General features: G+C 39.7%; 2 protein-coding genes across 2 annotated transcripts; both read left to right on the forward strand.

The window, feature by feature from the left end:
- The first annotated feature begins 1,034 nt into the window (after positions 1–1,034).
- sv2ba (synaptic vesicle glycoprotein 2Ba) lies at positions 1,035–19,072 on the forward strand. The gene is made up of 13 exons (XM_085244704.1): positions 1,035–1,188; positions 4,958–5,686; positions 9,787–9,967; positions 11,650–11,801; positions 13,080–13,213; positions 13,697–13,786; positions 14,970–15,083; positions 15,214–15,302; positions 15,436–15,600; positions 15,695–15,828; positions 15,925–16,125; positions 16,224–16,383; positions 17,663–19,072. Exons 2-13 carry the CDS (start codon positions 5,209–5,211, stop codon positions 17,844–17,846), a joined length of 2,082 nt encoding a protein of 693 aa, XP_085100830.1. The 5' UTR covers positions 1,035–1,188; positions 4,958–5,208; the 3' UTR covers positions 17,847–19,072.
- Positions 19,073–25,303: 6,231 nt separating this feature from the next.
- On the forward strand, positions 25,304–26,216 carry LOC146582850 (uncharacterized). The gene is made up of 2 exons (XM_085280253.1): positions 25,304–26,056; positions 26,163–26,216. Exons 1-2 carry the CDS (start codon positions 25,304–25,306, stop codon positions 26,214–26,216), a joined length of 807 nt encoding a protein of 268 aa, XP_085136379.1.
- The last annotated feature ends 1,545 nt before the right edge of the window (positions 26,217–27,761 follow it).

Below are 27,761 nucleotides of genomic sequence, written 5' to 3' on the forward strand. Positions count from 1 at the left end.
ACAATGTAAATACCCTCAGTAAAAACAAACTATATAAGGATGTTTTGGCCCAGGGAGACTGCAGATAGACGGTGGAGAAGGCCTCTTGAGGCCTATGTAATACATCTATATATTAAAGCCTTTTATATTATATAATCTACTATCATTTGGGAAATGCCGGGCATCCATATACCGCACCGTCAAACCATAACTGCAGGGTTTTTTTTGTAGCATCAGACCTCTCTTCTATCATAGTCAGTATATTCTGTGTATGTAAACCACAGGAATGATATGTGGAGCAGCAAAGCTATGATTATCCATCTTCCGCTCTAGGTGCCACTCAGACACATCCATAATAACCTCTACACTCATCCACACCCAGAGAAATAAAACTGCCAGCCCTTCCTTCCTGCTTCAACGGAAAAGGAATATTTCATCCAGTTTTGCTGATATGCTTATCCAGAGTTTCTCAGGATGGATGAGCAGCCAGCAAAGCGAGCCAATGTCTCATTCAAGGATACTTTGGCTTACAGCTGTTCCTCAAAGGAAGCAGCTCTTCTGCTTCTGGGACAAAAGGGAGCGTCCCTGACTGGGGTTACTATAGATAGTCATTATCCTAACATGGCGTAGGCAGTGAAAACCACTTGGTGTGGTGATTAGATGTAAACTAAAATGTGCACCTCTTGGAACTTTCTTCATGTAAATTACTGAAACCACATTCAGGTACCCATGACAACGAGCATCTGCCCTGCTGATGTGTCCTTGAGCCAAAAAGAGAAAAGGAAAACAGAAAATCTGAAGGCTGCTGTTCTGACAGCTGACTATAAACTCTGACCTCTGTTAATACAGATCAGCAATATCCCAAAAATCCTGCAGAGCAACTACACAGTTTGCAGTCAGTGTCAGTTCAGCCTGTTGCTATTTAAACCTTTAGGACTGTACCATTACCTCCCAGAGGGGTGGTGGGGTTAATTCTGGGGAGTTTCCTGTGGGGATGAGCCCTGGTGAGGGAGGGGTAGTGTGTGGTGTGTATGTGTATGCATGGGGTGGGGGAGTTGTGAGCTTGGACCCTAATCCCTTAGGTTTGTCTACAGCACGGCCTTAGGATAAACTGACATGTAGGCGATCGACATTTGAAAATGCTACTTGGACTTTAGCACATTTTTAAGTTCAGAAGTCATTTTATATATTACAGGAATGCTTTCTCTGGTAAGATAACATTTGTTATTTTTCAATGCTCGCTGCTTTGTGAGATGAACTAGTGAGGAAGTAGATAACAATGATGGAAAAGATAGCTGCAGTATGATTTTGATGTGGTGCAGCAACACAGGCCTGATGATATGCAGCAAATGCTCCTTTATGGTCAGCACTAATTCTGATGTTTATAAAACAGAGAAATTTTAGTCTGAAATTATTTGTGTCAACTGGTTTATCTTTTACAAAAAGACATAAAGCTGAATGCTTGATGAGATTTTATGCGTTGAGTGGAAAATCTCCAATCTCTTGTCTATCAGACATAGAAATGGGTCAGTTAGCAGACAGTTGTCCCAAGAAATCAAACGGGATTCTCCTTTGACCTCTGGAGATCAGTGCAGAATTGAGATTAAAAGTAACTTGTTTCTGTTATGGTCCAGTTATTCTATCAACAGATGCACGACATTTAGCAGATGTAGTGCAACTGATTTTGTGTTATATCTCAATAGACACAAGTTGCTTAGCAGGATCCTGGTGTTGTAGGCTGATAAGAATTTCAGCAATTTCAATTTGGACTAACAATTTTTAGCGAGCAAGAAAAATGTTTGGATCCTCTCAGAATTGCTTAGCTGTAGGTAAGGCTTTGATCAAACAGCTGTGTTGCAGAAATAGGGGTGGGTGGGGGTGGGGAGTGATCCAATCACCAAAAGGGGCCAAATTAAAAAATACTATTGTAAAACTGAAGGCTAAAATTTAATTAGAGGACAGTGACTTGTTGCAGACAATTAATAAGCACAACGCTCTGGGTTCTAGGGTTGATTTGTGATTTTGTCAATTTCTACATTTCCTCAAATGTAATTAAAACATAGATTAAAAAGCAGGAGGTTGGACCAGCTGGGTATGAAAAAGTGAATGAATAAAGCTAGGCTCCTACAGCTAAACTGGAGCTGCCTGCAGTGGTACTGCAGGCAGCTCCAGTTTAAAATTAAACTTAAAAATTAAATATAAGAATTGCAACTGGAAAAAAAAAAATCAAAACGTAGACCACTGGGCAGCTCTGATGCTCTATCCACTGCATATGTATGTGTGTGTGTGCGTGTGTCTGTAGAGCTATTCTTCCAAAGTCCATTATCGCAGCATTAATATGTTACGCCACACGAGTCTGTGGTTCCATTGCTCTCTGTAGAATGAGCTACAGAGTTTGGCTCAGTCAAAATAATAAATGATCTGAATGGTAAAAGGTCATTTGTGAAATTGAAATAGCTTTCTGTAAATTAGGTGGCAACCTCTCTGCTTCCTGTTAAACCTCAGACTCACATTGATTTTCGTGATTTCAAAGGGGCTCTCTGACTTTTCAACAACGGGACACACTCAGAGAAAGGCAGATTATGACCTATTCAAAAACTGCAGAGGCACAAATGGTGATTTGACATCTGTGTAAGTGTGTATGCAGTGTGAGTTACGGCTGTGAACGCAAACCTGGATCAATAGGTTAGAAAACAAGGGCGGGAGATAGAGGGGAAAGACTAGGCAGCCCAACTGTTATGTAAGCAGCAGCTGTGTGAGAAAAGGAACTGCAGCAGGATGATGAAAGCAACTTCTCTTCCCTCAACATGACTGCGCATCCATCCTAACACATTCCCTCTCATGAACTGTTCATGTATTATTCACACCGCTTGAAGAAATAATAAATAGATGATGGTGATTCTATCACAGTACTCGACTTCTTCTCATTACTTCCGACAGTAAAACTGATTCAAGCGTAGATTTTAACTCAGACTTTCTGATTTCAAAAACCTCGCATCTGAAAGCACCAAACAGCCTACATTTCAGTGCATCAATCCAGACTGTGTAATCCATCGCTGCTACCAACCACCTCTGTGACTTTCATGATGAAACAATGATGTGAGGCAACAAGGGCAGAATAAAAAAAAACCTGCTGTCGTAATCTGGATTAATTTACAGTATTCGTCATCCTGCTTCCAAACCAGCACAGACCCACCCAAACCAAACCAAGCACTGTCACATGATAGGACTACAAATATTTCTACAGGGCTAATAATCACCGGATGAAAGTTATGCCAATAACACTTAGGTGGACACAAATGGTCCATTAGGAAAACTGCAGTAAATCAGGATTAAAACGGTTCAAATCACAATAAAAGTTATGTGAAAGGATTCAGGTGGAAATACACCACTGTTTTTATACAGTTAGCAAACCGTCTTTCTAACTTGTATCACTTAGTTATTTCAAACAAACTTATCATTCATCTTATTCATTGAAACTATTAAGGATTCTATTAAAACGCATATGTGGAATGTATGGCTGATGAAATTTAAGGACAAACATGCTAAAACCTTTTGGTATAGTTTACTCTGGGGAAATCAGTTTGCCATCAAAAAGCAACAGAAGTCAGAGAAACAGAGATTGTGTGGAGATCTGGGTTATTTAGGTGATCTAGGTATTTATTAATTAATCATGTTAAAGACTGTCATTTGCATTAATTAGTGTCAGGCTAAAAAAAATCAATTAATATATTCTGTTATTTAAGGTGAACTTTGTGGGTTACCTTTTGAAATGTGTTTTTAATGAAGAAAAATATATAATTAAACAAGATCTTAATAATTATAATACATACAGTTGCAAGTACAGCATTACTTGGTCTGGCGTGGCCAATATTTATGCTCCTAATGCTACTTTATGCTAATGTTAACTAATGCAAAGACGATTCAGTTTTCTAGATTTACTTCTTTACCAGTTTTATGTAATTTCTGCAGTAAAGGTTTAATAGGTTGCTTTACAGTACTATATACTTCATAAGTAGTACAGATGTGTGTAAGTGTGAATGTGAAGCTGTAGCTGGAGGAGGAATAAAAAGCTAAAATTTGCCTGTGACTATACAGTTAGAGGTTAAATAAAGGTTTGTCTTGTTTAAATGTTTAACTGTGTGACTGAATTGTGTGCTGTGTTTGGTATTCAGCCATTTAGTTATCTGACACAAAGCATTAAAAAAAACCACGACATCATATTTTATCGCTAAACTACAGAGGATAACAGCTTCAGGTTAGCAATTTCTTGATTTTACAAGCATGTGTGTGTTTGGCTTCACTGTGATACTCATTTAATCACGTCAGGAACGGATGCAGCACCAAAAATCCTCAAATTTAATGGAATTTGTGTTTCTCTGTTCGTCGGCATTAGATGCTCTGGCCTCTGGTCACCAGAAAAATCAAGACAGATCTGAATGTGTCATTGCAGCAATGCTGTGTGATGGATCAAAATGGCGCCAGAGCATTTGAGCGGGGGAGACGATGAGATTATCTGCTTGTGTGGAAGGACAAGCAGCCTACAGAGAGGGAGAAAAGCATTACCAAACTTGTTTTTCCTTCCATAAGACACTTTGAAAAATTGAATTTTTGGAAGAAGGATAGGATTTTAGTTCACAAGCAAGTTTTTTAAAAGTTGGAAAAATAAAAAGGAAATCAACTCAAAATCTGTTTTAATAGATGCAATAAATACAATACAAAGATAAAAACAGGTTTAAAAATCTTTCAAAAATTAACACGTTTAATCAAAGTTTAACCATTAAATCTTATTCTAGTACTTTCCCCGATACTTTTATAGAATTTTGATGTAAGTTTTATAAAATGATTGTTTGGAAGTCCTTTGAGACATTACCTGTTACCTGCCCAAAGGGCACCGTTGCATAGCAATGGCTTTTCCTCTACAAGTGATGTGGGGCTAACAGACAATAGGTAATGTGTGGTGTTCATTGTTTTTCAGGTTCAGCATGCAGCACTTTACGTATCACGGAAGGTAACAGTCTTTCAGCATACTTGTTGAGGCCTTAAACCTGAGACTTAACTACAGAAGACCTGCAGTTTTCTTCTGACACCAGGAGACTGCAGCTACACGAGAGCAGCTCACGGCTTCTTGGGAGGATTATGCCATTATAGCTGACAACTTGAGCTTCCTCAGCACACGACGGCTCCGAGACAAAGTCACTCCTGCTCTCCTTACATGCAGCAGGAACCATGGATGACCCCTATCACAACAATGTAAGCCAGCAGATGACCGAAGGTGGAGATTACACCTACACCCAAGATGGTGGAGGTCAAGACGGCTACCCTTATCAGACGGACTACCCTCCACAGGATGAGGATGCTGCTAGTGATGCCACTGAAGGGGCAGATGAGGATGATCAGATGTATGAGGGGGAGTACCAAGGCATCCCGCACCCCGACGAGATCAAGGAGGCACGACGGGCAGCTCGAGTGGAGGCCAGGAGGAAAGCCCGGATGGCTGCCCAGCAGGAAGAGGAAGAGGAAAGCCTGCCAGAGCAATACGAGACCATCATGGAGGACTGTGGCCATGGACGCTTCCAGTGGATGCTCTTCTTTGTGCTGGGCTTGGCGCTAATGGCTGATGGCGTGGATGGTTTCATGGTGGGCTTTGTCCTGCCCAGTGCTGAAAAGGACATGTGCATATCTAACGCTGACAAAGGATTACTGGGTGAGTTTAACTGAATTTCAATTAAATTTTATGCAGATCAAGGGTTGTTTAGAGCCAAATCAAATCAACAGTTGGGTCAAGGTAATATAAGTAATGTTGACGTTGTTAAATGAGAAAAATTAAGGTCACAAATGTGAGATATAGTGAATATTAAGTGTATCCGCTCACTTTCTGAGCCACTGATGATTAAGAATTGTTTTTAAAAACTGCAGTAATTTGCTGACTCGCCTTTTGGGACAGTGTTTCAGGTACAAAATATCTGGATAGTGGATAACACTGATCTTATCCAAATGTCCGTCAGTGTGGAATTCAACAACTGCAGCTAAATTTGATCAATGACAACAAATGCAAAGACCTGTTTATCTTTTTTGTACACAGCTGTTTTATCTGCATGGCAACCAGAGTATGTTAACTTTCAGCATAAAAAAAATCTTGTTCCTTCTTGACAGTTTATCTATATTGTTTAATATGATAATGATAATATGATAAATATCCTCATTAGAGATCACAGTCATGTTCACAGATTTTCAGTTGGTCAGAAAATGTAACTCTTACCCATATGAAAGGCCCGGAGAGGCCTATAATTCATCCAAAAGATGGCATACTCATAGCATTCTGTCCAATAGTTGCCATAATTCTCAACTTCACGAGGCTAAAAAAATATCAAGACATCCCTAAAGTCAGTAGAGTTAAATCTATTTAAAAAATCAATTCAACAGTATGTCAGTTTGAACAGACTACTGACAAACTACTCCCTCTGCCATTATTTATCATATGGCTAGCATGACAAACATACATTATATGTAGAGACATAAAAACCTGCAAGACTACCTAATTACAGTCATCTGTCGAAGAGTTTCAGTCTTTACCCAGGGAGGAGGATCTCATCAGTGAAATGATCTGTTGTTGTGCTTGGCTGGAACAAAATCCCGCATATGCTTGGCTCTTGACGGCACATGGCTGCAGCCCACTGCTTCAGATAAAAATATCCCCCAGTCGCTGGAGCAAATTAGGGGGAAAAGGCTTGGATCTTTCTGGGCAAATGCAAAAATAAAGAACATAATGAACATTGTGTGTCCTAATGGAGTTTGGGTCCACTGTGAGCAACCAGATTAGCTTCACTGAGCCTTGGCAGTGGTCCTCCATGTGTCTGGGAGTTGGCTTGAGGGTGCCAACAGATATATTTTAATTATTTAGTTATCTTTAGGACTGAAATTTGTATGCAGCGTGGACTTATCGGGAGATTTACCTTGAAAACGTCAGTTCCTCACTTTCTGTGCAGACAACTGAACTGCAAATTAAAGCCTTTCACCTTATTTCCCAGACCTCGTGTGTAGCCAGGCGATGTGGCAGATTGCACATCGCTCATTTCATCTTAACAACAGGCTCCTGGGATGAAGCATTGCGAGAGATTGATGAGGAACCCGGTGGTGATTGCATTCGGTGTGTGTTCCCAGGCTAATATGGAGCATGTTGCAGCAGTCAGAGATCCTGGCGGCCTGCGGAGCTGGTGCAGAGCTGTCAGATATGCTTCAGGCCTCTGACAGGCTGCGGTAGCAGGAGGAAGGCCTGGCGAAAATGAAATCACAGCGTCTGTTTGCGCAGAATGGGGGCAGAGAGCTGATCATTGGCTGAGAATATGAAGTAGATCTGCAGAATGATCCTGTCTGATTCATGCTCATGCTCTGTCCACTAGACACACAGGAACAGAAATTACTTTAATCGTAACCTTAGTCCTGGAAAGCAGACAGACTCCCAAAGCTTTTGTTAAACACAGGAGGGTTAGCACACTTACCTTTAATGACAGTTATATTGTTTAATCTGCAGGGTGAAGTGTTCAGTAGAGGAAGACACAGTGGTGGACACAAACAAAAGGAACCTACACCTGACTGATGATATCAGAAATTCTGCTCAGATTTAATCTCAACCCAAGCTGCTATACTTGATCCACAGCTACTGCGTACGTAGATAATTTTATGATACCTGCCAGATTGTCTTTGGTGCTTCATGTCTATTACTGAAATGTTTTGGCAGACTGGGAGAAATCACGCTAATCGTTCAAAATGTCAAGGCCTGTGATGCTCAGAATTTGAATTTTCACATGTTTCTAGAGATTTCTGAAAACAGCAGCTTCACTGCCCATTCAGAGCCTTCAGTTCTTATTTTCTTTTTTATCTCACAGATTCAGTAGTTTCTAATTTAGTTTTAGCAGGAAAACTTTGCTAATGTACTCAACAATGTTGAATAACTACTGCCCTAACACATTATACATTTTTCTTAAAACATAAATTCAAATACTTTCAGAAAAGTTGGAAAAGTATTCAACCATGGACACAGTCGATTAAGGAAAAATGAACACGCTAATGCTAGTTTTTTAAATTTAGTTTGGTTATCTTAACAACAGTTACACTTTTAATTGAAGTAACAATGTATATGAAAACTCATTTGTGATAAATGTGTTTTAAAAAGTGAGGCATTTAAACATAGTAAACAACCTAAAGTAGCTGAGCCAGAAGCTAACAATTAAAATAACTTCCATCCTTTAGTTTGGTCCCTGTGTGAGATGGCAGCAACGATCAACATTTTCACTTAAAGGCTTTTCAGTGATTTGAAACCATTTTGTGTTGGGTCTAATGTTGGGTATTTATAAAAGATGATATTCTCTTAAACAAAGTGACTCCCATGCAGGGATAGACCCACTTGTTTCACAAGTGCTGACGTTTGCTTCCCAGTTTTCAAGGGACTCATGGATTAGTAAGTTAACAAATGATCAAATATCATAAAATCACAAAGAAAAACTGCACTGATTCATGAAAGTAGGTAGCAAAAATGTGGATCATTCACCTGGTTAGAAAAATGCATCGATTTAACAGTTGAAATAGTCACAAATGTGCTATCTCGGAAGTGGGCTTAATTCATTTTATTTGGAAATTAATTTATACAGCATCTATTAACGTTCAAGAGCATGGAGTCTCTTTTACTATATATTTTGTATCTCTGGCATCTTTTGCAGCTGTATTTTGTTCTGTGCCTACAGTTGTGATAAAAGCACTTCAGCACAGTGCTTTCACTTTTAATACAGGAAGGAAAAGATAAATTCTCCCTTTTCCTCCAGGGACTAAGTGTCTTCACTGTATTCAAGGACACTTTTGCAAGCTTGTTGCTGCCAGGACAGATCCTAGGCCTCCATGTGAAAGATGGGATTTCTAAATGCAAGGCCATCCTGTTAATTTATCCTTGCAGATATCTGAGGCGTACACATTTCCTTAAGCAACTATTTGGCCAGCATATTAGATGGTATGATAGCTTTTACTCTTCTTTCCCCTGTGCAGTCTCGAGTTGAATGGGATATGCAACTTGGCGTGTGGAGCATCAGAGCATTTGGGTAGTCTAGTAATCCACGGGGAAGGTGCACACTATGGCTCCACGTGCTGTTAAGCTGCTTAGTTCCTCTGTAGTTATGGCTGTGTAGTAAAAACACAGACTAGGCAGGAAGTATGCATTGTTCTAGTGGTTTAAACAACACGCTGAAGAAGATAGCTGAGGCTGTAGATTTGAGTCCCTAAACAGCTAAGACAGGATAGCTTGTTTCTCTCTCCAGAGACATTAAAATGAAAAATGGAGTATGCTCTTGTGTGGAGCTGTGGAACAGCTTCAGAACAAGAAGAAATGGCAGGCTGGACCACCTGCCTGCTGCATGCTGACAGATTCCAGACCGGCCTGACTCAGAGTGGGAGTCTGCAGTGATAAAGCATGTAATCAAAGAAACAATAAAATGTCAGAGAAAGCCCAAATAACAGAAAACTGAAAGCAGGTTTTAAAATATGGAAGGTGAGTGTTGTAGAAGCGGAACGCTCTTCCTGGGAAATTATTGTGACCTTTATTTCTTTGTCTCAAATGTAAGAATGTGTCACACTGAAACACTGTGTGACGATTTCTCTTCTTCCTACTTCATACAAGGGTAAAGGGAGCCCCCTTGTGTTTGACTTGAGTTTTAAAAGTGAAGCGTTTGTTTGTGTGTGGATGTGTGAATCTGTAAAGGTCACATTTCAAGTTAACCAGGTTCCCAAGTGATTAAATATGTGCGTGTGTATTTGCAGGTCTCCTGGTGTATGTGGCCATGATGGTGGGTGCACTGGTGTGGGGTGGTCTGTGTGATAAAATGGGGAGGAGGAAGTGTCTGATCTACGTCCTGACCATCGACCTGGTCTTCTCCTTCCTGTCCTGCTTCGCTCAGGGCTACGGCTTCTTCCTCTTCTTGAGGTTCTGCTCCGGCTTTGGGTGAGACACTGACTTAGCCAAATTTACATTTACATTACTTGAACAAAGAAAAAAACATCCACAGGCTTTTGTCAGACTGACTGACCTTTTCTATAAATAAGTTAGTAGAAAGAGATTTCAAAATAATACCCCTGACATTTAAAGAAAAAAAATGTACCTGGTAGAACTAACATTAAAAAAAACTGTGGTCTGTGGTACATTTAGTCAGACTGCTCAGAAGAAAGTAACTGATATGCACGTTAAAACATTGCATGTTCTATTGTATCTAACCTATTATGCTTCTTAGTGCTTTAATAATGGAGTGTTTTAATTTGGTGGGCTATATTAGACATTTCAGACTGCTAAATTAGTTTAATTGGTATTCTAAAAGAAAAACTGACCCAGTGTTTGAGTCTAATTGGTGTTTACTGTGTTGGGCAGTTTGACATCAGTTCTTTACTACTATGCAAGGTCCTCCAACTACATGAGGAAGTGTAAAGCAAAAACTGTTGTTTAAGCCATTTAACAATTGCAGGAGAGAGCCAGGAAGATTACAGTAAAGTAGGGGTCTTGTAGTACCTTCTACTCTGCATGCTATCATGTGCAGCCTGCTGGCACATGTCACGAGAACACACTGTTAACACCACCTCAAAGACTGCATGCTGCACACGAGGAGATTTCTGCTTATTTACTTCAACAGAGCATTTCTTTATTACACTAATTAAAACAAGTAAAGAGTGCTGTTTGATTGTTCTTATTTTCAGCTTTATTGCTCAGTTCCTGCTGTTGCCAGCACCTTACGGTGAAGCTATTGGTGCGCACTGATTGATTTTGCAACTTTCAAAGACACATTTATTTTGATAATGGTTCCAGCCAGATCTGCAATATTGATGTTTGAGCTTGTTGTTCAGCAAGAAAATACAAGGTCACCGAAATAAACTGTTCTGCTGTCACTGATTCGCGGTGATAATGAGTCCCACGTTAGTCATTAACACTCACATTTGAAGAAAAACTATGTGCATTTTTCTGGCATGCTAACAGGAGGCTGACTGCACATCCCTGTATGAAAAGATTTGCTACAGTCATAAAAAAGAGAGGAATCTTCAAAAATGCCAATAATCCTTGAAGTCATTTTAAACCTACAGATGTGATAATCTGATTTTTTTTCCCCACAGTTCAAAAAATGTTTCAATGTCCCACAAAGTATGTAAAAGATCTGAGAAATGGAAACGGCATTGGCCAAAACGATCAAATATCCCTGCTGATGCCGTTATTAAACTGTGACCATCGCCAGCATTGAAACTTCCTTATCGCAAGGCTCCAGAATTAAATCAATAATCACCCTCATGATAGGAACCAAAATCTTGACTTAACTCGTGCCTGTTCAATAAAATGAGCTCTAAAAAATCTATCAAATATTCTATCAATGCCAGTAATTCTGTCATTATATAACAAAATGTTTTTAATCACGAGTGTTTGAAGCTTGCATCATCATGACTTTTAGATAAGAATTTTCCATTTCCAGTTAGGGTATGGCCTTAATTTTTCATTTAAAATGCAAATGTGTGACAAGTTGTCTTTAAAGCAAATTTGACGAACATCCAAAGGAATAGGATGTCCTAAAATATGGACAAAATCACATCAAAATCAAAAACATCTGTGTAAGATTACACTCATTTTATGTTTTATGATCCCTCCTCCAGAATTGGTGGCTCCATTCCAATTGTGTACACCTACTTTACTGAGTTCCTGCAGATGGATAAACGTGGAGAACATCTGAGCTGGCTCTGCATGTTCTGGATGTTTGGAGGCCTGTACGCCTCCTTCACCGCCTGGGGAATCATCCCTCATTATGGTAACGCACAAACTCTGATAAACAGACAAACACATGTAGAGTATTGAAACATATAAGATGAATAATTGAGACCCCCACAAATGGAGTCTGTAATAACAGTGTCCTCTGTTAGTCTCTCACGGCTGTCAGTTCAAATGCCTCGTGCATTAATGTTTGCACAAGTTTGCAAATTTAAACATTTGCCTTCTAAAAATATTACATTTAATAACGTAGTATAGTGACGATACCCCAATTTTGGTATGTGATACCAAATGCAGTATTAGCAATTCGTAATGTGTTCGTAGGGAGAACAGCATTACTATTTCAGTTTTAATCAGTGGCTGAGACCATTACTTGCTGAACAGAAGCTGATGTCTTAATCTTTTCTGCCATATGGGAAGTCACTGCAGTCCAAAATGTCACATTTTTTTGCCTCTTACTCCCATTTGCCCAAAATTCTTGAAATGCTACTGAAGTTAATCTCTTTGCTTAATAATCGTGTTCATAAGATTACAATAAAATTTATTTGATTAAAATGTGTTCATGTGTGACAGTAAAGAGAAATGACGACGACAAAAAAATAGTTACTGAATGTAATTTCTGGAGGCAATTTATCTGAAGTTCAACAGCAATTTGACACCTCATACACTCGCCTTTTAACTTTTATGTCTATGAACACCATCCTGCACCATCCTGCCCCACATACCCTCTATTCACAAAAGTACTGGGCCATTACACTTAGAGGAGCTGCCACAAAGCCCCTAGTACACTGTTTCTGTGCTGCTGTTTATGCCAGAGGAGGATTTGAACTCTGAAGATCTTTGCTTACTATCCATCCTTGATTCTCTATTAGTAAATGTCATCTAATCATGTTTGAGAATGTAGCTCTTGCTCTTGAAAATTGTGTGTAGCCCGCCCTTGGCTCCTCCCTTGCTTTTTGTTGGAATTTTTCTCATAGTGGGAACATTTTGCTTCTTCTCTTTCTTTCTCAGTCTGCATAATGTGGTGAAATGTATTGAATAACTCATTAATATGGCTTATCTGGAACCTTATCTAATCAGTTATGTTCTGAATTAATTATTCACAATAAAACCAAACATACCGCCAGCATCCAGTTTGAAAAAGATTCCCAAACAGCCTCACAGTTGGCTACTTGTAATTGACTTTTGATGACTCAAATGTAAACAACTCAAGAAAAAAAATTGCAACACACTAATTCTGTGATTTCATAATTAAAGCATTCCAGAAAACAAGGTTTGTGGAAATATTAACGTGTTCTTCACTGGGTGGTTTTTGCAGGTTGGGGTTTTGCCATCGGTACACATCTTCAGATGCACAGCTGGAGACTGTTTATCCTGGTGTGTCTCTTTCCTGCACTGGCCGCACTCATCGGACTCGTGTTCATGCCGGAGAGCCCGAGATTCCTCCTGGAGGTCAGATACTGGAACCAGTGTAGCCAGTTTGTAGTAATAATATTGATTGTCAGGATTATGCATCCAGCTGTGATTGGTTAAGAATGTTGAGTCATCACCACACCAACATCCCACTGCTGTGCAAAGGTAGCGATGAGCTGCTAAGACAGCACCAGAACACCACCCACCCCTGTTTCTCATCCTGGACAATATCAGGGCTTTAACCACATGTGGTATTGTATTTGTATGCTACTGCTGCACCACAAGTTATCACACATTACCCCTTCTAATAAGAGGCAGACCTAATGGGAACATTCATCTGGCTGCAGTGCTGGTGGGAAAGTTTAAGCGCTCAAACCAAAACCCATGATTAAAAGAGTCACTCTTATATATAGTGCACTTTATAATTTCAGCTACACATTGGAAAACCCTGAGAGGTTTCACAGGGTGCTCTTTAAACTTGTTTAAATAGATATTTATATGTTTGTACGTGTGGTTTTTCAGAATGCACGACATGATGAGGCGTGGATGATCCTGCGACAAGTTCATGACACCAACTGGAAAGCCAAGGGGGAGCCAGAGAGAGTTTTCACTGTAAGCCCTCATTTACACTCATGTTTGGCTCAGTCAGTTGACAGAAAAGTTATCTACTTATTAACAAAATAAAATAAATGTAGCTCCAATCTCCCTGCATTTGTGCAGGTGATATCTCTTTGTAATTTATGTAAATACCTTAGAGTTAGTCTTACATCTCTTCGTCCATCTATTCATTGTCTGCTGCCTATCTTGGTCCAAGGGCAGCAGTCTAAGCAGAGATTCCCAGACCTCCCTTTCCCTAGCAGCCTCCTCCAATTCTTCTAGTGGGACACCAAAGGGTTCCCAAGCAAGCTAAGGAACATAATCTCTCCAGCATGTTCTGAGCCTGCCCTGGGGCTTGCTGCTCAGCAGGAACATTTTTGTCCAGTTGCACGTGCCAGCTGGACAAGCCCAAAATAACTCATCCAGGAAGTGCCTGTGTGGATAGGGTGGCAGTCAGAGGGAGAGGCCTTGGTGAAATGAAGCTGAAGACGGTTCTTGGGCTCTTGAGTGTGCAATAAAGTAAAAATCATTGAGGAGAAATCATTTGAAAGAATCAAAAAATAATAATTTATTGAACCAAAGAGTTGACCATTCAGCAACTCCAATGAACTAACATAACAGGACCTACAACTCTAGACACTGGTGGTGATGGACTTGAAGATTTGATTGAGGTTCTCTGTGCAACTAGGATGAGGTGGAGATGGGGGCGAATTGGGTTGGACAAATGAGAGTCTGAAATTCAGAATAACTGAAAGGAACACATGCATGTAAGAAATTAACTAATTAGACTAGAGTAATGATGAAGATGCTTCATAACAAAACCAAAAAAACAACATAAATCCCAGAGCCCCATCTGTTAACATACTGATGAAATGTTATTCACAAGTCCTGATAATCATTTGTTTTTATTAATTAATCTGGTTAGGAAACTTTGATCAAAATTTCCAATGTTTGTTTGTCTGTGTGCAACACTCATTACCATGAATATCCCCGACAGGTTTTTTTGTTGTTTTATTGTTTCAACTCAAGGATCTAACACAAAAACATTTTTTAAAAACTCGATCATATATCAATTTACATGTTTTCTGCTTAAGTTAAAGTTTTATTTATTTTTAATGTTTTTTTTTATGTCACACTTGTGCCATCTGTAATTGTACATGAAAAAAAAATATCAAAAAAACTTGATGCCTTTGTCAAGGTAACCAACATCAAGACTCCACAAACTCAGGAGGATGAGTTCATAGAGATCCAGAGTGAGACTGGGACTGCCTTCCAGCGCTGGACTGTCAGAAAAATGACCATGCTGCAACAGGTCTGCAACACTTTACAGTAAAATAAAACAGAATTAAAAAAAAATAGACAATTTTTTGCTTTGCTTCTTTTTTAATGCAGACCTTGCATGTCAAGTTTGATTGTCTGTCGGTCTCTTTCTCCTTCCTTAGGTGATGGCCAATATCATGTCTCTATCAGCGCCAGAGCTCCGACTACAAGGCCTCCTTCTGGTTATTGTCTGGTTCTGTTTGGCCTTCAGGTAGATCTACATTGAAAGCTGAGGTCAAAACAGACCTGTGCTTTCATCTACAGAAAAAAATTAAAATTTTCTATCTCAGGCGAATCATTTTAGTTTTCTCCACTCATGCTTCCAATCCTTCTGTGTGTATCAGCTATCACGGGCTTGGAGTGTGGTTTCCTGATATGATCAAGTACATGCAGTATGAGGAGTACGAGTCCAAAGTCCGAATATTCCATCGAGAACGTGTGGAGCGTTTCCACTTTAACTTCTCTCTGGTCAACCAGATCCACCGTGAGGGGGAGTACATCCATGACAAGTACATTTCCGTAACACCTAATGTTATAAATTTTTTCTCAGTTTCACAGTTTCGTTTGTTTGTGCTACTGCTTCATGTCATTATTTTCATTTAGGTTCGCCAACATTGAAATCAAGTCGGTCAAGTTTGAGAGTTCTCTGTTTGAAAACTGCTACTTTGAGGATATCAAATCCACCAACACCTTCTTTGAGAACTGCACTATTAAAAACACCGTCTTCTATAACACAGGTACCAGACCAGACTGCACTGAAACTGTACAATTAGCTAAAGCAATAGGTTTCTCCTGTAAGCACTTTTTACAGTCTAACCCTCTGTACTCTTCAGATCTCTGGCAGGACAAGTTCAAGAACTGTCGAATGGAAAATGCCACCTTTCTCCACCCGAAGAAAGGCTGCCATCTGAACTTTCAGGAGGAGAATGACATCGTCATCTACATGGTCAGCTTCCTGGGCAGTTTGGCTGTCTTGCCTGGGAACATCATCTCAGCGTTGTTCATGGACAAGATAGGAAGGATCCGCATAATAGGTGACCTCAGGAGAGAGCAGCACAGGAACGATGAGCTTACGTAGCCAAATATTCAGTCAAATATTTGTCAGTATGTCCTCATTTATTTGTCTTTCTAGGTGGTTCTATGCTGGCGTCATCGGCCTGCACTTTCCTTCTGCTGTTAAGTTTCAGTCAAGGAGCTGTAATATGTTGGCAGTGTCTCTTTTATGGCGTCAGTGTGGCAGCCTGGAATGGACTAGAAGTAATTTCTGTGGAACTCTACCCGTCCTCTAAACGGTAATCTATCCCATTTTTACGTGTAATATGAGCTCCATTATAGTACAGATAAATTATTATGACTCTTCCAAAAGGGTAGGCTAAACCCACCGTTCAGTAAAGGCTAGAACAACAAATATGCAGCTGCATTTTAACCAAAAATAGCCTGGAATGCACTTCATGCCTTCTTTGTTCAGTAGTGACTCGTTAGCTTTAAATATATAATCTCCCCCCCTGCTGGTACTGCAGCTTAGGCATGCATGTCCATTTTATGCTTGGGAGAGGCAAAGTGTAACATCCACATCCAGTAAACCCGAAGACTTGTTGTTTCAAATGGAGTGAGATATTTACAACATATAAGAACTGTAACTAGTAAAGGCAGGACTTTAATGAGTAACTGAGTAATCACATCTGCCGGGGGAGAAAATGAAAAAATATGCAACCAGGAGCTTATATGTGAATTTAATGCCTGATATAAAGGGAGTTATTTTGCAGTTGATAACAAAATTATACATATTATATATAGAAAGGTAGCTGTTAGTACACCAGTCTTAGCTGTGTTACTGTGGTTTGCTGAGGAATGAAAAACAGTATACCATTACTGCACAGCAACACACTGCAAATGTCAAAGTAGCTTAACTAAACTCAAAATGTGGCACCTGCCCTTAGAAATGATTGAAATAAGGAAAGCATACACCAGTGTGTACCACCGAGATGGAACGTGCCATCGCGCTAATGTGTAAAAATATATAAACCAATACAAAAATGACAAAGTAGCTTAACTAAAACCAGCTATTTCCTGAACAAATACATTGCACAAACTCGTGCATTATTCTTTGTGGCCTGCGCTCATAGCTGGCTCCCTAAATCATTTTCTCAGATATCTAAACTCTGACACCCCCTAGTTGCGCAAAAATGACTTGGATATTTCACAACATCGGTGACACAATGCTTGGTACACACAGGCGTTTTCGCTGTTCTTTCTGCTGATGCCTCATGTCCTATTGCCTGCATTCTGTTTTGTCTTCTGTGAGGCTCAAGCTTTCAGTTTGGCAGCTTTGTTCTTGGTTCCTAACATTGCAGGTAGTGCTTCGCACCTCACAGCACCTGTGAGGCATATTTGATGTTTTTTCCTGGCAGACAGAAGTGAACACCTTTGTGCAAAACAATGCCAGCGGAGAACAAATGATCTCAAACGTTAACCTGCATCCATGGCCAATTCGGTTCTCCACACATTCACTTCATTAGTAAATCAGCCAAGTTATGACTCTAACCCTTCTCTGTCTTTCTGACTCTGCAGAGGAACTGCGTTCGGCATCCTGAATGGCATCTGTAAGTTTGCGGCCATCATTGCCAGCTCTATCTTTGCCGCCTTCATCGGCATCACTAAGATCATCCCCATCTTCCTGGCCTTCGCCGCCCTCGTCTGTGGAGGCATGGTGGCTCTTAAACTGCCCGAAACCCGGGAGAAAATCCTCTCCTGAAAAGCCAAACTCCTGCAGCCTCTGGGCCCCAAACGCAGTCTAGCTATGGGTGAAGCCGCATATTCTGGGGAAAGTATCAGCTTTTTAAACTGAAACAGAAAGGTAATAAAGAAAGGCCACGTTGTGCTAGATGTGTGTCATGGTTATATGAGTAAAACTATTGAAAACCTGTCTGGTTGCCTATATAAACCTGTGGTTGCTTTCTGTTCTGTCTCTAAGTACCTCAGGCTGCCCAGCTTTTCTGTCACATTGAATAAAAAAACTAGTCTTTGTCTTCCCTCCATCTTTCTCCCAACCTGCGTTTGCACACATTGTAGTAACATTTGTGTTGTTTGAGGTTCGTGTAAAAGATTAATATGAGATGAAAATGTGTACTTGAAAGGTGTTGTAGTTCTTGTTACCATGTCGTGCTTTGATTTCATTCCCTCTCAGAGAAAGAGAAAGGACTCGTAGTGATAACTTGAAATGAATTAGAATCCTGTTGTATTCACCGCCGAGACTCAGCAGCAATATCACTGCAGGTGTTGTTATTCAGAGAAAACACCCATTTCACCCACACAGTCTTTGTTTATTCTGCGGTGTCCTGTGGTGTCTGTAGTCTTCTTTAGTTGTTGCTTGGTTTGTTTTCTGTAGACTTGAATCCAGATTCACCATTTTCAATAATGTAGAAGATTTTTTCTTTTAAATGAAATCCTCTCCCGTCCATTTCTCCCAGCGTATCCAACCAAAACAATTCTCCTTGTCTGTCGTCGTGTCCTCGACTCTGAGACGTTGTGTCTGTCCTCAGTGGTAGAGCTGTGTTTTGCTGGTGATAATGTAGAATCAGAGTCTTGTTTGTCACATCTTGCCATGACAAAGTGTAAGGAACTGTTTAATTTGTTTTTGTCTGTTTTTTTTTTTTTTAAAGAATGACTGTGAAAATAGATGTTTTGATATGATGCTCTCATTTTAACATACTGATGAAGAACTGATTTACAGAACTTGTTGCATATTATGTTTCAAGACTTCTAAAGAAGGTGTTACTTTTTTTTTTGGCACAACTGAGGTGTGTATGTGCGCGCAGCTGTTATCCACACATCTGTGAATTCACTGAATCACAACAGTCTTGAATACCAGTATTGTATTTGTGGTTGTACATATAGACCTGTGTATATTAGTTGTAACATAATAGCTGCATCATGACTTGAATAAAGCTGAGGGCTCATGATCTGGTTTCCTGGTTCATGAACACATGAAAAATGTCATACATTTTAAACTTTATGGAAAACTGTTAGTACCTGTTTTGTGTTGATTTAGAAGTCACTGACAGATGCATATAAAAGCAATGGAGGTGCTCTTCTTCTGGGGATTAAAATCTTTTCTATGTGATCCAATGACCCTCTAAGTACAGGTGTGATTGGCTCAAAGACACACCCCATCTGATTGTGGTCACCCACTGGTTTGTGGACTTGCATTTTTAATTTTGGAGCCAACAGTGACCATATTTAAAAGACAGGGTTGATTCCAAACCAGTAGATAGCTCAGCATAGCCATTGCGTGTCTTTGGATTCTGGGAGAAAGCCAGAAAACCTGGAGAGAATCCACACAAGCAGAGAGAACATGCAATCTACACACAGAAAGGCCCCGGTATGAATTCAAACCCATGACCTTACTGCTGTGAGGTGACAATGCTAACCATGGCAAAATAATAAATAAAAACTTGGAGACTTGTGCAAGACATGGACTGGTTCCCATAGTAGAGAAATAATGTAGGTTATGTGCTTCTTTACATGTCCTGCACATCTTCTGCATACAAGCTTCACCGTTTTATAATGAAACAGAATATTTATTTATGTTTTATTCAGACACAATGTGCATTTATCATCATCGCACTAAAGGGTTCACTTTTCACTGTTGTCCTGTTGCCAGAGGTTAATCTTAATCCTCAGTAAATACTGAGCTTCATTTTGATTCACCCTGCAGAAGTGTCCCAACTAATGTTACATCTCATTTGATTTAGTCACACAAAAACAAAGCAATAATCACAGGGGGGTTGTGTGTCAGCGCTATCAGTCTTATCTTAGTCTTGGCAAGAAAGCAAATAAGCGCATTTCTCAAAATGTTGAGCTTGTCCATTTGATATAATCTGACAATGTACAAAATACCCATAAGAAAACATTTGACAATAGTGTTTTGCTTGACAGATGAAGGTGTGCTTTCAGTGGGAGGTGCACTCTGAATATAAACTGTGACACAGTGATGAATACTGGCAGAACATTTAAAAATCTGTTAAGAGATAAGGAAGAAAGATACAATCAGCATAGCCTTCTTAAAAAAAAATGTCATTTGAATTTATTTATTTGGTCATGTAAACACGATTAAAAAAAATGAGATTATATCTTGCTTATTTTTTAATGTAAGCATTTGTGACCTCTTCGTTCGATTGTTTTCTAGCAAATTGTTTTCTCCTTCAGGTACGATGACTGCGAAAGGGAGCGGAAAAAAATAGCTGTTCCCATGTCAGAGCCAGCTGTGTGATTGTGGGGAACTAGTAAAAACATGGCAGCACACAAGTGTGAGCAAGTGCCAGTAGTAGGAGGATGTGTTTACTCTGGCTAAGGTGTGAAAGACACTCTGCTGATGTGTCTACCAGGCTTATCAGTGAAACGTTGTCTCTGAAGCTAATATTTAAATTTAATCTCGTACTGACTTTTGCGCAATTTGACCTATTTCTGCAGCCTGACAGCGTCTTCCTGCTTGGAGAAGAAGTTACCTGAGTCGTGTTGGCCAGCTGGATTCTTTGATGTTCTGTGAACGTCACTTTCTAACAACTAGATGAAATTTACTGTGCACCTCTGGCTGACCCCTCCGGTTCCAGCACTGTTTCACACCTAGGGTGTAAAATGTGCTCCGCTCACATGCCACCTCACCCACTGACACACACACACACACACACACACACACACACACACACACACACACACACACACACACACACACACACACACACACACACACACAGAATCTAACAAAATAGCTGTTATTGCCGCATGAATTTGGGACACATAGGACTAAAGTGATACTGCTTTTCACAACTTTGTTTTTTGCTATGTTTAACTGCCTCTGTCAACTCCATCAATGCCATTTGGATAATAATGAGACCTCTGAGTTAACCTGTGAGCTCTCTAAACCTATTATAACTAAAGCAGCTGTGGCTCTTGAAGAAAAAAAACAGACTGACATTTTTTCGGCACATTAGAGTTCTTCATCCTCAGTCATCATCATCATTTTCTAGTCTCTTTGTAGGACTCATTTACTCCTTTGGCGCCCTTGCATTGCAGCTACATGGGTGTCCACACAGAACCATGAGTGCACCCTATAATGACAAAATGTACAGTATGTCATTCAGACCCAAGCAAACCCCCACATGCCCACAGTAGCAAAAAGTGTAAATCTAGGTTTATAATGCCTTGTGGATGTCCACATGGATAGTTGTAGACACCACAGATAAGTAGTTACTCTTATAATATTAATTTATAGTCCACTTGGGAGGACTGACTTGCAGTGTAGTGTAGACCATGATTGTGAAACATGCGGCCTGACACCCAGAACCTTCGCAATTGATCTGCAATTTAGCTAATGCAGTGATTCTTGGAATTTTAAAAAAAGGCTTTTAGCCTTGACCAAATTTAGCAAAATGTTTTTGTTCTGTTACCCAAGTGAATTGTGTGCACTGCCATTGCGATAGCTGATACTCATGTTTCTGCTTATAGAGCAACATCCATTGCATATTCTTGCAGACTGTTTCGAGGAAACCTATTTTAAACTGGAAACTGTAGCAGGCCCTGGGATTTGTTTTTAGGTTTGAACATGTCTAACATCTCTACAAACAAGAACGACAACAACAAAATTCCCCCCAAAACCAAACCTATCCTCTATCAGTCCAATGATATTGTGCAATTTAATCTTTCTTGAAGATATTTGGTGTTTCACAGTGAAGGAGAAATCACAGTAAGACTAACCTAACCCTGAAATTGTGTATCTGAGTATCAAGAGAACCTGAATTATCTAAAACCCTTGAGAGCCATAATAGTCGTGAACTACAGAGTTGTGCACAGTGATATATTTGCTATAAAGTTTTCTTTTACTGTTGCTCCTGAAATGAGTTTCACATCAATGAGATAAAAGTCAAAATAACGTAGTTATGCAAACTATTTTGCTATGCATGCATGTATAATATGTTTGATTTCTACTGTGTTCTACAGTGATTCATCAAATTTCATATCTCTTATCTTTTTTTAAAAAATTTTATTTGCTATGTCACTACCAGAATATCCAAAGAATGATGTTATAAATGATGTCAAACTAGCTTTTAGTCCAAGCAGAGGGAACACCCTGGAGGTCGTGGTGGGGTTGAGGGAGGCACAGACAGGTGGCAGGCAGCCCAGCCTCTGAGCCTTCTGTGGGTGGGCATCCACCCAGAGGTGCCAAACTCTCAGCCAGGCTCCCACAGCCTCACCTTGCTCAGAGTGACTGGCAGGGTCGATCAGCGGGTTCAAACCCAGTTCACTCTGCCCGCAGCCTGACATAGCACATACCTATCCATCACTTTCAGAGCTCAGGCCACAACAGTATCATATTATACACTTATGTCCTTTTATCTGTCATATTTAAGCCTTCTGGAGCTTCCAGCTCGTCAGTTTTCTAGTCAGAACAACTGAATGTGCTCCCAACTGGAGGACACTGTCTACAAACATGTATTTATTTAATTACCTGCTTTACAGCATGCCAGTTCTCCATCAAGGAGAATACACCATTGACACAAAGCCAACTGGAAAGAACAGAATTAACTGCTGTGTTGAACAGGGTTTGGATTTATGACAGCTTTGATGTTTAATAGATGATTTAATAAAGAGCAGACAGTCCAACACAGACAGGAAAGACAAATTGCCTCCTAGCTCAGAAAAGGGGATGCATCCAACTGGAAAATGCTGTGAAAAAGCATAAATGCACAGACTCAGCATTCACAGACAATCAGTAAACATGTCATGTTGTTTTTTTTAGTGAAGTTGTACACTCGAATAAAGCCTGAATGTTTTATTATTTGGAATAGGTTTCAGATTTAAGATGCCATATTTTTTTAAGACACGAATGCAAAATTTAAAACTTTAGTTTTTCACTAAAATTTATCATCTCTGTTATGTTCTAAATCTACCCCATAAAAAGCCCTCAGTAGGGCAATCGTTTTTATTTAAGGGGACAGAAGGCACACCGGTCTCCCCTTTGGGAGATATGAACTGGGGAAATGTTTGCCTTCTCTTTGAATATATTGGAACTAAACTGTGCTCACCTGGCCTTGCTTAAAGTGTACAAACACATAAAAATAAATTTCAAAAACTTGACAGAAATGTCTCTTTCCAAAAATCTTCCTTTAGTTAAACATCCACAAACTTACTGTGAGCCATTTAATGCAGGAATTATTTCTACCAGCCTTATCCTTGAAGAAAAAGCCATGTATCTGTATGTGTAGAGAGTTTGTGGGTCTCACCCATCTCTTGGTTGGTGATGTGTAGTGGAAAGACAATAGTTCGTACGAGAAACTGTTCACAGTATGTGTGTATTATTCTAAGTACATTAGCCAAAATTTACGGAAAGATAAATTCTGTTTAGTTTTTCAAATGTCTTAATTTGGTACTTTTAGCACCATAAATCAAGTATAATCTCTCAAAAACTTGACAACTCACATCAAAAATAATGGAAATTACAGACCAGAGGAAAAAATAGAACACTTAAAGGGAATTTTGGGGTGAACTGTTCCTTTAATACCGAGCCTTTTCCAGGGAAAACACAGAAAGACTGGGGACACAGAGAGGTTACCAGCGACTATATTTTCCAGCATTCCTGGTTCTCACTGCTGAGGTGTGAAGTGACGCCTTCAGACTCATCAGTTCCCATGAGTGTGAAATAATCACACCTCAGCTTTAACTGGATAACAGAGGTTCATTAGGCTCCATTAAACCTCATTATATTTGCATTTTAGCCATTCAGGACATAACTTTTCTTCCTTGAAGCACATAAAAACAAGAGCAGCGGTTTCAGTTCACCGATTGAGGTAAAGACAGAAGAGGATTGGCGCTCACGCCTGATTTGCTGTGACAATAAAATGATCACACAGGTGAGAAATGGTGGGATGTAAAATGAAGGAGATGAAGTGAAGAATAGAGGACGCTGTCAGGTTCAAGGCTAGAGAGAGGTGAGGAGAGGCAAAGACCTGTTGAAGCAGCACATCCACTGTTCAAATACATGCCACACATGATTAAAACAACACACAATCCCAGACTCTCGATTTAGCGTTTTCATTCTGCATGCCAGCTTTTAATATTTTACTTAATGTCATTCATTCATGCATTTAGGCATAAACTGCACTTCATAGAAGAATTTAAGAGCTGATCGCACAGGGTGTCGGGGTTTACAGCCTCATGCAACATATTGCTTGGTTGCTGAAATACATGTTTAAGTGTTTGCATTATAAAAACCTGTTCTGAATGTAAATCTTGCATGTTACTGCCAAACTGTAACTAAAGAAGAACCCAACTTTGGAAACCCTAACCGAGAATTGAAAATGGAAATGGAAAGCTAAGTGGAAACTATAATATCAGTACTATAATAACTCTGATGTTGAATCAGATTTAGAAAATGTTATTGTTTTAATACTATCTATCTTTAGTACTATCTGTCATGCAGCTGTTGAAATTTAGCTCGTTGATAGATATTTGCTGATAATGGATCAGAATCCTGATTAAGTTCCACATACTTCTAATTTATAGTAAACGTTGACTTTTCTTGGTACTTTTGCAGATTAGTGTGAAGTACATATGCACATAACATCCATCTTCAGGAGCCAATGTAAAAAACTGTGGTTAAGTCAGCATACAGGCAGGTTTTTCTGTATCGTATATCATTGCTTTATTTCTGCAGTGTATGTCTTCTTCACACTCTTCTGTCATATTGTTGAGTGCGCTGACCTTTTCGCATGTTTGCTTGTGCGTGTGTGTGTTTGTTAGCAAGTGAATGTAAGAAAGAGAAATGAGATTATTCCAAACAAATCCCTTAAACATGTGCAAAATGCATCAGGCCTGCTGCAGGGACAAAAAGCCAAAAAACCAAAATCTGTTTATTGTTTTCAGAAGGAGTCAAAATTCACACGTCGACTGCTGTAGCTCTGGGCTTTCCCAGATTCAGAGAAGAGGGAGAACCAGAGGGAGAGGTACAGAGACAGGGTCCCACTCATGATGTGTGTGTGTGTGTGTGTTCAGGGGCAGTAGCCTCTGCTTAGACAGTGATTGTGAGAATCTGTGAAGGTGTCACTTCGCACCTCTGTGGCCTGGCCTGGGCTTATAAAGCACTGGAGCAGAGCTGAGGAGCACTTAAAGCTTTCCAGTCTCTCCGGTCACACTGTTGAGACCCTTAAACACAACATGGATACCTCCTCAGTTCCTCACCTTGACTACAGTCTGCAGTACCAGTGGTTCTCCGACTCGGACCTCTCCAGCATCTCCTCCCCAGAGACACTTTCTCCTGTCCACTCCATGGACTCCAGCCTCTCTCCTGGCTACCAGCAGCTCCCACAGTGTACTCCCAAGGGAGCCAAAACCGGTTATTCCCAAAGCCTCAAGTCCTCACCGTGCTCCTTGTCCGGACGTGGGCGCAGGACTGGGAGGCCCACTCGGATCCGGAGCAAGCAGAGGGAGAGCGCCAGCGAAAAGGAGAAATTAAGGATGAGGGATCTGACTAAGGCTCTACATCACCTCAGGTCCTACCTCCCACCTTCAGTGGCACCTGCCGGACAAAATCTGACGAAGATAGAAACCCTCCGACTCACCATCCGCTACATCTCCTACCTCTCATCCCAGCTGGGCCTCAGCGAAGAGGTGCTGTTTCAGAGGAGGGAACGAGCAGACACCTCAGTCAGTGACACGTCATCCACTGACATCCTCAGCTACTTCCAGAGTGCTTCCACAGGAGGACAAGTGACTCAGATGCAGAGCCAGAATCTGATCCAGAGCAGCCTGTACCCAAAACCATGTCATAGCCAGAATACTGTGCTGCATTCTGGGAATTGTAGTATTGGAGTGGATCAGCACCACAGACCATACAATGAAGCTCCCCAGAGAGATATGAGCATGGACGGTATCCTACAGTCGCCTCCAGTGCCACAGCCTTCCTGTCAGGTTTGTGAATATTAAATCAGTCACATAATTCAGAATTCACTGTTTGTACAACAATTTTTTTTGCATGTTTCTAATACTAATATATCTTCCACTTTCTTCAAAACAGATGTGTGGCAAAGACTTCTGCACCCCGCTGGTTCCAAGGGAGTATTGGGGTTGAACGCTCCAATCTCTGTGTGATCCTCAGCAGAAAAAGACAACAAACTTTACTGTGTTTACTGCCTCACTGTGAATCAAGTTATTTATTTGAAATAATCATTCTAATTCTATCTTTTATTTATTTTCTCCTCTGAAAAATTCCATGTAAATATTGATATGACTAACAGTTATTTTTCTATTTCTGTATACCACTATTTATAATAAACCATTTAAATATAAAATATCTTGTCCGGATTCGAAGCTTCTCTTGCACAATACGCCAGTCAGTTTCTTTCATTCACATTTCATGTGCATGGATGAGGTGTGCACATGTGAAAAAGGAAAGACTGCAATAACACACAGCTAAATAAAATATAAGTGAGCGCACTTTTGACAATAAAAAACAAACATGTATGTTTGTGGTTATATTTTGTGTTCATTCTTGTATAATTTAGTACTGAGAAACTATATTAAACATGTAAAGCAGCATGGAGCTCTGGGGATTTACCAGAGGGCGCCCTCTGCTGGTAACAAATACAGAGGAGAAGAGCCCATCTCCCACACTCATTTGTAGCTGTAATACTTTGAAAGGAACATATATATATATATATATATATATATATATATATATATATATATATATATATATATATATATATATATATATTCAATAAAATATATAATATTTCACAGACCTTAAAAAATAATTTTAGATGGGAATTTTTATATTATATTATATTATATTATCCATCCATCCATTCGCTTCCGCTTATCCTTTTGAGGGTCGCGGGGGGCGCTGGAGCCTATCCCAGCTGTCATAGGGCGAAAGGCGGGGTACATTATATTATATTATATTATATTATATTATATTATATTATATTATAGCACTGGTTGAGCTTACATTCATTTGGGTTCAGGATTTGTTTGTTTCATTTCAGTTTTGTTTTGTTTTTTAATATTTAACAAGTTTTTATTATGGTTATGGTTAAGTTTTTATTACTTTTATTAAATGTTATCTGTAGGCTTTTTGGGTATTATAACATAGTAGATATTTGCCACTAGCAAATATAACTCATATATAGCATTATAGAAACATAGAAAGTCATGTACAGGTACTCCAGCTTCCCCCCATAGTCTAAAAACATGCATGTTAGGTTGATGTGTCATGGCTGTCTGTCTGCGTTGCCCCTGTGACAGACTGGCAACCTGCCCAGGTTTACCCTAAGCCACCTGGGAAGGCTCCAGCTGGCTGCAAAAATTAATTTAACTTATATTTTTATAGGGATAAGTATGTTACGTGAACTGTGCCACATTGAATGGCATTTATAGCCTTAACTAGTTTGCAAACACATACAGAAAAATATCAATAACATAAAAAGAAAATGATTTCCATAACAGCCCCTCACATCTTCCAGTAGATGACAATCCATAAATAATCATTACTTTTCATATGGATTTATTTCTCTTTTATTATTTTAGCCGTCATCTTCAAATTGAATCATGTTATCTTCATATCTTATTTACTTTTGCTCTTGTATCGCTCTGTCATCATTTTTTAGGTTATGAA

Source organism: Mchenga conophoros, linkage group LG1 (assembly GCF_057382185.1).
Source record: "Mchenga conophoros isolate Kocher_MC1m ecotype Shallow Benthic linkage group LG1, M_conophoros_male_GT1.1, whole genome shotgun sequence".
In the NCBI taxonomy this organism is placed as follows: Eukaryota; Metazoa; Chordata; class Actinopteri; order Cichliformes; family Cichlidae; genus Mchenga; species Mchenga conophoros.

What these genes read in the sequence shown, in the direction of transcription:
- sv2ba (XM_085244704.1), top strand. Translation starts at nt 5,209, where the DNA reads ATGGATGACCCCTATCACAACAATGTAAGCCAGCAGATGACCGAAGGT. An exon ending in AGGTTCTGCTCCGGCTTTGG is followed by an intron (nt 9,968 to 11,649) that starts GTGAGACACTGA and finishes TCCCTCCTCCAG; the next exon opens with AATTGGTGGCTCCATTCCAA. An exon ending in GGGGAGTACATCCATGACAA is followed by an intron (nt 15,601 to 15,694) that starts GTACATTTCCGT and finishes ATTTTCATTTAG; the next exon opens with GTTCGCCAACATTGAAATCA.
- LOC146582850 (XM_085280253.1), top strand. Translation starts at nt 25,304, where the DNA reads ATGGATACCTCCTCAGTTCCTCACCTTGACTACAGTCTGCAGTACCAG. An exon ending in TGCCACAGCCTTCCTGTCAG is followed by an intron (nt 26,057 to 26,162) that starts GTTTGTGAATAT and finishes TCTTCAAAACAG; the next exon opens with ATGTGTGGCAAAGACTTCTG.